At 28.9% G+C, this 13955-nt stretch overlaps 1 protein-coding gene across 1 annotated transcript in view; it reads right to left on the bottom strand.

Annotated features, from left to right (window-relative positions):
• Positions 1 to 13955, bottom strand: part of LOC142321063 (DNA repair and recombination protein RAD54B-like) — a 79948-nt gene that overhangs the window by 13518 nt on the left and 52475 nt on the right. Inside the window, exons 11-15 of the mRNA XM_075359065.1 lie at positions 10437 to 10642; positions 8854 to 9003; positions 7266 to 7421; positions 2773 to 2899; positions 936 to 1095 (exon numbers count right to left, since the gene is read on the bottom strand). Coding sequence (XP_075215180.1) covers positions 936 to 1095; positions 2773 to 2899; positions 7266 to 7421; positions 8854 to 9003; positions 10437 to 10642 — 799 coding nt within the window. The remainder of the gene's footprint in view (positions 1 to 935; positions 1096 to 2772; positions 2900 to 7265; positions 7422 to 8853; positions 9004 to 10436; positions 10643 to 13955) is intronic.

Here is a 13955-nt window from a genome sequence, read left to right as displayed (position 1 = left end):
GGAAATTATAATAGCATAAAAGGTTCAGATAATAGAAACCATTACATTTGAACAAACAAAAGGGTGAATCGACTGCTGTTACTATTGGTCAAACCCAGGCCAGAGGTACAAATATACAAATACTGCCAATGACCAGCAAACACCAGTACAGTTTGTAAATATGAGTACAGTGTGTCATAGAATTCGAAGTGAGTGTGTGGTAACAAACGAACATACTAGCAAAGAGTATGTCATTTGAGTAATCTGTTTTGGGGCAGGGTCCTTGTATGCAGTTAATTATGTGAAGCTGTTCAGTGATTTCATTGTGAAAGGGGGTCAAGGTGGCACTATTCATTGATAAAAATGTAAGCTGGTTTCCTTTGTAAATAGCAGAAGTAAATAATTCTTACATAAACTTAATTGTTATCTAACTGTTATAATTACTTCTTAATTTTGTGTTAATTTCTATTATCTATTCAACTTATTTTGTACATAGTAAGTTATTTTAGACTAAATACATTATATCTGTAAGAATCTTTATGTACACTATCTCTAAATGTCCATGACGAACCAATAACAACCGAATCTGTCATTGCAACAGTAATCTATATTGTAGTAATATATCAATTAAAATTAGTATTAATTCAGCAGATTATTCTTCATAATTGATACTGGCTATGATGATTCTTAAGCACTGAAAAATAACACAATTAATAAACATTACCATCAAAATGTTTGTAAAACTGATATTGACAATGAATCAACTATATAAGTTTTATGAATGGATGTTTGGGTATATGTGTATGCTTGATAATGAATGAAGAATTTTGTCAGCCACAGGGGCAAAGAAATTTTATTTTCAATTTCTTTTTTATATAAGTACAAATGGCTCAAATAATGACAAATTTGAATTAACAATCAGCTAGTTGCATAATTTTAATTAATTTGTTAATTACCTATAAATGTAAACTGATTTAGTTTGTCCATCTCGCCAGATACGAGCCATTGCTTGTAAATCAGATGCAGGATTCCAGTCAGAATCAAACAGAACTAATCTAGAAGCCCCAGTAAGGTTGAGTCCTGTGCCACCAGCTTTACCACTTAACAGAAATATAGCTAAAGCAAAAAAAACCACACTCATTTCCACAACTGTATTTTGTAACAATACATTTCTTCATAAATGATTAATGGTCATTATTTTTAACATTAAGGATTATATGCTATTTGGCACTGCAAAAGAGCAATGATAAATATTTTTAGTAATGTGTTTAATACCGAGTGGCCAAAAAATCTGGAACCAACTGCAGTACTGTTTTCTAATTGCATGTTAGCTATAACATGGATGTACAGTATTAAAGTAAAATAATTTTTGTGTTACTTGAAAAGTGAACAAACAGAATTTTAGGTAATGGTTGAACATAACTTGTTTGGGTCACTGACAGCAAAATGCAAAGCTATCCAGAATTTACCATGTGGAGAGTTTATAGGACACGAACATATTTAATCCATTCTTCTTCAAATCTAGTTTATGTAGAAAATTATCTTGTACGATTAAATGGTACTGGACATTGATGTAATTGGCGACTATCTAAGATCATTTGAAAACAATGGAGTGCCACTTACAGAAAATGTATGCTACTAGTTGGCTGACAAGTTCCCTAATCACTGAGTAGGGCAACTTGTCATTCACCTTGTGGACTTTCTGCCATAAACGGAATTTTTAAATCTGAGTTGTATGCTGAGAAAATCTGGGATCGTATTGTAGAGTCATCAAAAGCTGAGGTCTTCTAAATTTTTAGATAGTAAAAGAAGGCTAAAATTGAGTTTTTACGGAGCACATCTACTTAATTACAACTAACACATCCAATGACTACAGTTCTGAAACTACATAAAGTCAAAAATGAATGAAATGTGTAGCTCCAGAATCACATTTTTATTTTTTTATTTTCTATATTCAGTTTTTTAGTCAGGGTGTAGATCAGTGATCTCTATTTTCTCTTATTCCACAAAGGGTTCAAATCTCTGATGGTTTTTATCTGCTTCTACTACCTTTGCATCTACCTCTTCCCAGGTTTACCTGTTGATTTATTTACTTATAATCTAATCTGGAAATAATGCTACTGTCTTTTTCTTGCTTGAATCTTTGTAGAAGCTTCCCCAAATGATACACTTTATTTCTACTTTCTACTGGATAACTGTATTTCTGATATGACCTACTTTCCTTATTATTATAAGAAGGCAATTCTATAGTTTTAAAAAAATGGGCCTTAAATTTTCCCATTTTACCTCTATATTTTTTTAAAACTAAATGCAAACTGGAAACATCATCACACAAACAAAGATTAGAGTGATATAGAGTTCTTTGTGGAAACTTGAATGTGAAAAAATGGTTATACCAAACTATAAAACACCAACAAAAAAAAATTAGTACTGTACCATAATTGCAATAATTGAGCTAAGTATGGTTCAGCAACTCTGGCATTCAAACAACTGAAACTTTTTCAGACCAGTTTTCATTGAAAAGAAAAATCATCCTGCAATGAACATGTTAATACAGACAACCATAAAGATTTATACCAGTTGATGTGTAAAAAAAATAAATACAAATACTTTTCTATCTTTGCCTCATCACCTTTTCTTTTAACTCTCGTCTTTAAAACTAACAAAATAAAGTTTTAAAAATTATAAATTTTAAAAACTAACCTCTAACTCTGAATTAACTCATTTAACAATAAAATTAAACTTATAGTTCTAGCACTAATATAAAAAACATTACGATAAAAAATGTCTTACTTTCTTGAGAATGTGTAGAATTAAATTTATTTACAATAGACACTCGCTGAGCAGAAGGTGTTGCACCATCTAAACGACAGTATCTAAACTCATTCTGACTGCATAATTCAGCTAGCATATCTAGTGTCTATAAATAAAAAAGAATTTACACTGCTAATATCATTAAGAAATAAAAGAAACGTTTAAATATTGAGTTAGAAGTAAAAAATATTCATCAAAATTGACTCGCTACAGAAAAATAGCATGTTTACCAAGAGGGCTTGATTTAAATCTGGTCAGGCTATTTTCCACATAACATAAAACTAATCTCTTTCATTATAAAAGACAGTATTTAAAAATGTAATGGGGTATCAGCTTATAATTAATTACTTCCGTGAATTAACAAAAAAATCATGTACAAAGTCAAATTATAAATGACTTTGAAATTGTAAAACTAAGTGTTACTACTTAGCTTTTAAGCTATAAGTCTGTCATAATTTTAACAACTGAATTCTTTTTAACCAAATTATGTCAGTAACATTTTAGTAAAACTGGTAGAGAAAACCTTGTTCAATGTTTAATGGTTTAAAATTATAATTTAAGATTTTTCATTAAATCTTTCAATGTTGGTGCACAATAAATTGTCCACAAACCACAAAGCTCTCTGATAAAATTTACACTGGGAAATAACAATTAAAGTGAACTGTGAGTGTGTATAAAATAAGTAATAGTTAATAAAGATTTTCTATGTTGTGGCAAAACTAATGTATCTATTGCAGTTAAATCACTGTTTTAATTTACATTAACACAGATAAATTTATCTATTAAGTATGCTCTATATATTTATAGTAGATTTCTAAAGAATTTGGAATTCGCTTCTGTGCCTGGTCATGTTTATACACTTATGTATGTAAATATATAAGATTTTTCATCTGCTCTACCAGACACAAGTCTTAACCAATTTTGATAAAATTTGGTGTGGTGATGTAAAACTATTGGAAGTAGAACCCCATTGATTTTCAAGCAAATCGGTTCACAGGAACTGGAGTTACAGCCAAAAAAAGGTCTGATTCTTTGATATTTTATTTGAATCTTAACCGTTATCTGCCAGCCACTGAATTAAAACATGCATTAACTAATGCTTTCATGAAAATTACAAATCAATTTAAATACACATCAAATATTATGCTAATTATTTTAAAATGTACTGTATAATAAATAATATTTTTTAAATTATAATGAAAATAATACAGAAAAAATGCAAAATAATTAGCTTAATAATTAAAAAAAAAAAAAAATAAGTTAAAAATATTTCAGAAGAAGCTTTAGTAAAATGTACTTTCAATAAAACTATGTGCTGCGATCTAGTGCATTTCATTCATACAAGAGATCTGGTATGAAGGGAAGGAAGTTGATGTCTATGAAGTTTAAATCATTTTGAACATTAAAAAAGCATTATTATTTTCAGAAATTATTACAGGTGTAACATCCTTTCTTTCTTAACTAAAACCATAAATCCGCCCTTCTGTCACACTTATTGTGACAAGAGTTTTTATATCTTTCGTGTATAATTATTTTTCCTAATTCTCTTGCATATGTTTAATGTCAGACTGGATACAATAAAATATTTCCAGAAGAGTTGAAACACAAAATAAAAAATTCATCCAGTTAACCAATTCTATTTTATTTTAACTAACATTAATTGAAATTATTTACTATAAAAATTAATAAACATAAATTCTACCTATTATAATAGGTTCATAACCGTTTAGTATATATATGTGCAAAATGACATCAAGAGGGTAATAGCATTTTTAGGAAATTAAATGTAATAAATCATGCACCACAGGGATTAATTTACTGTCATAATGTTTTTCAGGTTTAGCTCGTATTGAAACCAAATTTAAATTTGGTCAGAAGTTAAAAATCAATTAAACAGATTTAAATTTTAATAAAGTTGTAAAAATAAGGTGGATTTTTCAGTTGTATAAACATATTTTTTAAGGAATTGTAAAACACCTTAGCTCAATTAATGAATCTGATATGCGGAAAATATAATGAAATTTGAAAGGAATTCAAATAGATGTAAAGTCAAATCTTTAAAATAAGTAATAAAGGAATTCTTTAGGGCCGCTTATAATTTCAAACTTAGGCTTTCCATATAAAAATGAATAATGTTTATCATATTAGTGCTAATGTATCAGTACTATTTGTAGAGCTCTACAGATGCATTATATCAGCTTTTAAAAAAGTTGATGTAAAAATGTCCAGTTTCAACTTCATCTTTTTCATACTTCAAAAAATGTTAGAAACAAAATGTTGTTATTATTATAAACCAGAATATTCTATGAATTTTTTTTCATAACACAAACCACATATAATTGTTTTTTTTTTTTTTAAGAAACTATCATTGCCATTTAAAAGAGATAATTATTACATGTTGACTTCTGTGACTGTTAATATCTCAGCCTTTTAAGACTGGAGGTTCTAGGTTTAAATCCCAGTCAGGACTTAATCCTTTTCAAAAGCTACACAATTTCCACATCATCAACCTACATGCAAGCTCGGAGCTATGGCGAGTAAATCATCTGATCAAAAAAATGTAGGAAGAATATACAACTAATTTTGTTGCATTATTAATTACTGAGATTGTAAACATAACTTTATAATTTTAATATTTCTAATTAGATCTAAGAAGCACATTCTGATGGAAAAAATATCTCCATGAAAGTAAACGACATAGGAGGATAAATCAAAAAGTAAAGTGAAATTTAAAACCATTCTTTTTAATTGCACAGACATAAATGAAATATGCTTATTTTTCAATGTAATCCTCTACTACTTCCATGAACTTAGTCCATCTTTTAACAAGCTTTTGAATTCCTTCCTGAAAGAAACTTTTCAGTCTGATGCAAAGCCAATTCTACATTACTTCTGTGACCTCTCTTCATGAAAATAAAAATGATTGCCCCACACCTCTTCTTTCACAGGGCCAAAAAGATGAAAATCGCTTGGAGACAGGTCAGGATTGTAAATTCGGTGGTCTAGAAGCTTAAAACTAAGCTCTTTAAGATAAAATATTGTTTTGTAGGCCATATGAGGCCTACACAACCTTACTGTGACAAATCCTGAAGCAAAATTACATCTTTTAAAAGTTTACCATGCCTTCTGAACCTAATTTATTTTTTTCCTTTAGTGGCAGTAGTTTTCACTATTCACTACCTCACCTTAAGGAGTGAAGTGAGTAAAAAACTAAATCTTCTATATCCTAGAATGTTACCTCATCAACTTTGGCAGACATATGAGTTTTAGATTTTTTACTGTAGGATGTTTCTATACTAAACTTTGTTGCTTATTCTTCAATTCAAAGTGATACAAATATGCCTCACCAACAGTAAATCTGCTACAGAAAAATGGGGATCCTTCTTCTTCATAATGTTTCAAAAGCTGAGAAATTTTCAAAAAATTCTCTTTATGGATGTCTATTAACTGATGTGGAACCTAGACTCGTGGATGATTAAAAATACTGAGCATGATTTATATCCAACTCACTTGCAACTTCATCACTTTTATTTGTCAATTATTATGAATATTTTTTTTAACCACTTCAATAGTGTCATTAATTAACTTTAAAAAAGTAATATTTTCTTTTACATTTCTACTTTTTTAGTGACCGATCCATTCTTAGATCTTGCTTCCATTCAAACAATTTTCTTTGTACAACTGCTGCATTCTACGAATAATTTCTGCTGGTTTCAATCCTTCTGAATTAAAAAAACATATCACTGCTCACATTTCTTTCTTGGAGCAATCAAACAAAGGAGAAGTCATCGTAATTTGGCTTTTAAACACAACTGCAAACAGCTAGCAATGAAGCAATACTAGGGCAGATGATATGAGGTTACAATTTATAACATAACAGTCAGTGTTGCAAATCATGCAATTGAGAGGGAAATAAATGTTGTTCTGAATTTTCATTAGGAAGAAAAACAAAAACCACAAAACCCACAAAAAAACACAAAAACAAAAAATAAAATAATTTTGTAAGTAATTATACTCCGCTAATAAGGTGTTATTTGCTAGTTTTTATTATTATAAACTATTTTATTATCTAATACTTTCTCTGCTTCTACTGAAATGTGGTAGTAATGCTCAAAAGTTTACTACAATTTAATATGATACTATTTGATTCAAACAGCTTTAATTCTAAACAGATCAATGTCATTTACTCAGTTTCTAACATTTTACTTTCAGGAAAAAAAATTATTTTTAAACTCAAAGGTAAAATGTTGCATCTTACATGAGATAACATGTATAGAAATATGGTATCATGTTACTGTGAGTACGAGTAAAATTTTACTTGTACTCTCAGAAGTACGAGTACTTCATTATTATAGGGCAAGTACGAGTACTTTGTGACTATAGGGACTTTAGTGATCCTGAAGACATTCTTCAATCAGCCATCTTAAAAATGTAATACAAATTTTTTTAATTTATTCCCTGGAATAAGATACCTGTGTGTAATATGATACTAAAACCAATTTTTCTTTTGTTTGTTGTAAGTTTTTCAAAAGACACATGACAAGTTCCAATTTACTTGATTCTTCAATTAGACCTTTACTTGAATTAGCTAATATATCAGATAAACACTGTGTCAGATCATCTGGTTCCTGTTAAACAAGATTCATTAACAAATGAGGTAAAGTTCATACATATGAATAATACAATTATAAATTATTATTTCATTAACAAATTAATACAAAATACACATTATTTTTCCTATTTTCACTGTATAAGGTTTTGTTCAAAAAAAGAACCGATCTTTTTAAATTTCTCACCAACGTCTGTAGATGGTGTGCTCCAGACACTGTGCGCATCTAGCAGCATATCTTGGTAACATATCGCCTTTTACTGGGTTCTGATCTATGTGTTATTTGCTGAGTAACTACTAATTGAATGAGATTGTGCATAAGCTCCTCATCGCATTAGTGAAAAAGCAAAAATGAAAGAGTTGGAGGAACATGTCTGTATGAAATTTTGTGTAAAACATCTCAAATGCTTAACCAAGCATACAAGAATGACTGCATGAACCAAATGCAGTACTATGATTGGTTTAAGCGTTTTAAAGATGGCAGAGGTTCAGTTGCCAAAGATCCAAGGACTGGATGACCTTCCACATCAACAGATGACCAACAAGTTTGTCAAAATTTTCATTTAACTGTCCATGAGGTTGGCATACATGTTGGATCTAGCCATCAAATTCTGACTGATAAACTTGCACCCCATTGCGTCAGTGCAAAATTTGTGCCGCATTTGTTATAGATGACCAGAATCAGAAACGAGTTGAAATCTGTCAGGAACTGCTTGCAAATGCAAATGACAACTTCCTCAAGAACATATTAAACAGTTTAAGCAAAATTTCACATAGGTGCATTGTCCTCCAAATTCTTCATTTTTGCTTTTTCACTAATCTGAAGAGCAGCTTATGCACAATCTCACTCTCAATTAGTAGTTACTCAACAACTAATACATAGATTGGAACCCAGTAAAAGGCGATATATTACCAAGATATGCTGCTAGGTGCATATGGTGTCTGGAGATCTTATCTGCAGAGGTTGGTGAGCAATTTAAAAAATTAGGTCTTTCTGAACGATCCTCATATACATTTCATCCTAATGTAATGCCAATTTAGTCAGAACTGTAATTTTGTTTATTCAAAATTCGTTATGAATAATTTTTCACAATCATTAAAAATATATCATTAGACCCAACAGAGAAGTTGTGCATTTACAATAAATTTACATTATATTCATTAAATTTTATGATTTGAATATTTAATTACAACTTTAACCAAAGCTAAATGAATATATGTAGTAAATGCTCTCTGCAGTCTGCACTTCTGTGCAGACCAACTCCTTCATGAGTTAGATGGCTGAATATATTAAAAAAAAACCTAAGTTCCTAAGAAGAGATACAACAAAATCCAACAACTTCCAAGGCTATGTCTATACTTATCTGGTAAATAAAGTTAGAGTGAAGATTAAATTTTTTTATTTCAACTATTACATACAGGAACAAAATACTCAGTTACTTTAAATTCACCTGATTCAGTTTACAATCAACCAACAATGGGTGATTACTAATTTTCTTCATAGTCATGATTACACTCAAATGAGATATTTCAGAAGATTCAAACTCTGTCTTATCAAGTCGACTTTCCCAAACCTCTGCAGCAGTTTTATATAATAATTTCTGTACAATATAAAAAGAAAAAAAAATAGCTGGATTTAAAACATGATACATAATATTTAAAGAACATACAAATTATTTATTGTTATTACTCTATGCAAAAGAGTAGTGATAATTCAAATTCTAATAAACTTTTTACTGATTGGTGAAAATTGTTATTTGTAAAAAGAATAACAAGCAGATTATATAGAATTATATTTTATTAGTAATCTTTTGTTTTCAGTAAATTAAATGATTTAATGCACTCCATTCCTTTCTAATCTATGCTAATCTTTTAGCATCAATGTATCTGTTGCAACCTGCATCCTCATTTACCAGTTTCATATATTCTAAATGTACAATTCTTGCCTTATGTTTAATCGTTCGGCTAATTCCTTACACTACATGGTGGCCAGTTACTTAAAAGGAAAGCACACAAATGTTTTAAAGTTAAGTTATAATTTATCGATTATATTTGGCTATTCTTAAGATATTCTATAATTTTATATTCTAAATTCTTTTATACATATTAAAAACATTATTATAAAAACTGATTGCAGTTCATTTTAAATTTTTATAATTTAGGTTATACTTAGCATTCATTTAATATTTTAATAACACTGACATGAAGCAATATGTTCTTAAATATTTGTTCTTCAAAAAGAATAAGAAGTTGCTATTAGAAAGAAATCCAGATATCATGATTGAATGCTAATCTATATTTTTCTTTAATGGTAACACTTTACATTACCTTCTACAACCTAAAAAATGAAATTCTAGAACTTATACTGTAATATTTTAAAACTTAATTCCATTTGTCACTTTCATTACCTTTATACTACTGTTATTTACTTTTACATTAAATTCTTCCAATGAATCAATATTATTCATTACTTCTAACTTAACCAAAGTTTCTGCTTAAATGACATAATTTTCCAAAAACAGTTAACAGTAAGAAATTTTTTTAAAACTATGAACTTCTGATTCAGCAAACTGGATCAAATATTAAACAAAAAAACTTGCGCAGAACTGTGCAAGAATTTTTTAAAATCTTGTAAGCTATCTTCTACGAGTCTTTAATTAAATTATTAATAAAAATTGTTGTAAAATAACCTGTAAATTTATATGTTGTTAATAAACAACATAGTCATACAACAGTCATACTATAACTTTTACTGTCACCTCTTACTGCAGAATTATAACTTCTGTGTTAAACACATCTTTGTTTTAACAAAAAGTTTGTACCTGCATACTATTAAATGCTAACACTGCATGTTAGCAATTTCTTCATTATGTTTAAAGCACTTCCACAAATGTATGTGAAATGATGTCAATCTTAAAATTATTAAATGCTTAAAACTCTTTTAATTCCACTATTATTCTCCCCTTCATTACCATTAATCAAATATAAATTAAAAGTAAACCAATATAAACCACAAATATTTATTAAATAATACCTGCAAATCAGTCGGTATACAAAAAACAACAGCCTCATGTTTACTTGGAAGAAACTGATTAATTAAAGCCTGTGTTCTTCGTAAAATGAACCCGCTTGTTTTATGATTCAGTTTTTGAGCCATATTTTCTCCTTTTTTCCTGATATATTCATCAGCCCTTGGTTGTCTCGACATCACAATTGGTTCTTCATATGTTTTGCGAAATTCTTAAAGAAAATTATAGAAACAAAAGATATGTATAGGAAATATAAAAATCAAAATTAAAAATATAACTACAAAGAAGCTTTCAGTAACAGATTCTTTCACTGTACAAGCAGTACTCACATTCAACAAATACTTTTGAACACATATAAAAAAAAACAAAAAACAATAGCTTTAAAATCTGTTAAATAATAATGTAGTAAAATTTGAAAAAAATACATTGATTTTAATAATGAAAGTAATCAATTTCTGCTCAATTCATTGAGCATGACAAAAAATCTATACACCTGAAAAAGCAAACATAAATTAATTCACACATATATTTGTGAACATATGCTTCCAGATCTTGGTAGCAGTCAATAATTTTTCTCTTACAGTATTAAACTACTCTACACAAAGCCCTCTTCAATGTATGTGATGTGTCTGGATTGCATTGGATATGTAACAGTTATCTGTGATAACAATTGTTATAGTTAGTACAGAACAAGGCAGTATAGTAGACTTGGCCAAAAGAGGATATTAATCTTAAAATGTAGTTTATTTTAAGATTTAATACAATAATGAAAATGATGTTCACATAATCATAGTAATTGTTAAGTTATAGTATTTTGAATTAAACCACATAGTAGTGATAATTTATGTTTTTGTTTTAAAACTGTGTTGAAGTATTTTTTTTATTATTAAATATCTACTAGTAATAGGTCTAGCAGAGATATACAAAACATTACACATACATTTTTTTATGATGAATGAAAGATTAATAAAATTATATAGGCATCATTTTACCTATTATAAACTTTTTTTCTTAGTTTATAATCCTGTCCCGCTAATTACATTTCCAGAAAGTAGTTAGGATGTTGTGTTTAATTTGTCTGTTGATTTACAATCAAGATCTAAAATGCTGAACTACTTTACTAATTGAGTATATTGTTAGTAAAAGGTTGAATTTGAATTTTAACATCGATAACCATATAAACTAACTATGGCTGTGTTTGATAAAATAAATTCTGAAGATCTTGGAAATGTTTATTAACTGTTTGCTGTTTATTAACTTTGATAACTTTCATACTGCATTAAGTGACTTATTTTTTTACATCATTAATAGTTTTAACTATTATTTTTTATAGATTCTAAGTGATAACAAGTGTAATTTTTGTTAGCTGCTAATGTATACCATCAATGAAGTGTTAAACTGCATTAACCATTTTAATTTTAACGATCAATATAAACCGGTTTATTAAATTTAGTTTCTGCTATTGGCATTTGGCCTTTATAAATTTTCAGATGTTACTACCTAATATTAATGTTGTTATTAACAAAATTACCATTAAAAAAAGTAGACAACCGATTTTCTAAAAACAAGGAAAGATGTTTCCAGAAGATATTTTCTCAGCTGGTTTACCATTATAATTTGTGTAGATATTATTGCACTAGTTTGGCTATTAAGAAACTGCTTGACTACTTTAGTTATATGTGATCTAGAATAACTTGATTTGTATTATTTGTTAATCTAATGCTATTTCTGTAATATTTAGTTATAAATTTTATAATGTTCAAGAATAATAAGCTTTCTTCTCTATTATTTTTTTAACAATATACCTTCGGTATGTTTTTTGTTTGTCCTTCTGTAACTTTTTACTGAATGCATCAAACTGACTAAAATTTTCTAAATGATAGAGGATGACACTCCCTCCAGTAGTCCCATTCTATTGCTGAGTGTTACTGAGCCAACAGAAAAAAAGTACTGATTCAAAAACACTTTTCCGCCATACAGTGCACATATTCACCCTTGCAGAATCTTTTACATGCTGTCTGTAGATATTAAAAGTTGTGTAAGAAACAAGAAACTTTATAATATATAATTAACTAGCAGACCTGGCAACGCTTCGCTATTGCTAGATTTATACATATATATATAAATTAAATGAACACAATTGAAAGTTTGATAAAACATTAAAAAACTTTTTTTTTTATTTAACCTCCGGATCCACCGTTACGCATTCTTCAGAGGATGTAGCTGAATGATTTGTAGCAGCATGTGTGAAAATTCCATGCCTGACCGGGATTCGAACCCAGGACCTCGGGATGAAAGGCTGAGACGCTATCACTCGCACCACGGAGGCTGGCACATAACGGAACTTAACAAAATGTAATCTTTCACTTTATCTGTTTTTACCCGTCTCCCCTTTTCCCCACGCATAAATCAGTTCAATAGCTTTTAGTCTTGTAGCAGACACACATGTGAACACTGCCTTTTACACACATAGAAGAAGAAAGTCTGTTTGTATATTTGTTTTGTAAATATCTGGACACCAACAACACCTAGCGAGTATAGTTTTTGTAAAAAATTTTCTTTTCAGGTAAATAATATATATTCTTAATATAAGCCAAACATAATTCTGAATATAAGCCGTAAATACAATTTTTATAAATATCTCAACCCCAGTGTCACCTGGCCAGTCTATTTTTCGCATAAATATTTCTTTTCGTGTAACCAATATATATATAATGAATATGAGCCAAATCGGACTGCAAATGTAGCTTTTCCAAATATCTCAACTTCAGTGACATCTAGTGAGTCCATTTTTTGCAGAGGCATTTCTGTCCATTTAAGTAACATATATTCTGAATACGAGCCAAATTGGACCATAAATACAATCTGTTGAAATATCTCGACCCCAGCGCTACCTAGCAGGTCCAAACTAATTCAGAAACCTTCACAGGCATGTGCACAACTCACTGACGTTTCATCACAATCGGATGAATGGTACAGGAACGCATATGGAACAAACAAACATTCATTTATATATATATATATATATATATATATATAAGATTAGGACAATGTGTAGTACAACTGATAAGAGTAATATATAAATGATATCTGCAGATTCCCAGAAAAACTTCACAAATCCACTTTTTAAAAACTGCAGAAAGATTACATTTTACATATTTCAAGAGGCTCTTCCACGTGGAACTCACTTTTTTGAAGTAAAAGTAATGTGTAAAATATTTATAAATAAAATTGATAAAATATGCAATAGAAATAAAAGTAATATTACTGTTTGTTATGGTACTATTATCCAATAAATTTTTATATATTCTCAAACAGTTCACAGGAATTTTAGTGGTTTGAAAAAGAATTAAATGAAGGATAGAATGTACTTTCTTATAAGTATATATTTCATTTCCAAATCAATACAACACATTTAAATACAAAATAGATTTCATGATTTAATATATTCTATGTACAACTGAATAGTAGTATCATTATATACAAAAATGGTTTATTAATACACTAATATTATTTACAAGGTA

The sequence above is a fragment of the Lycorma delicatula genome, chromosome 3 (assembly GCF_047948215.1).
Source record: "Lycorma delicatula isolate Av1 chromosome 3, ASM4794821v1, whole genome shotgun sequence".
Lineage (NCBI taxonomy): Eukaryota > Metazoa > Arthropoda > Insecta > Hemiptera > Fulgoridae > Lycorma > Lycorma delicatula.
Note: the sequence above shows the minus strand (reverse complement) of the source record. Positions and strands in the feature narration are given on the sequence as shown.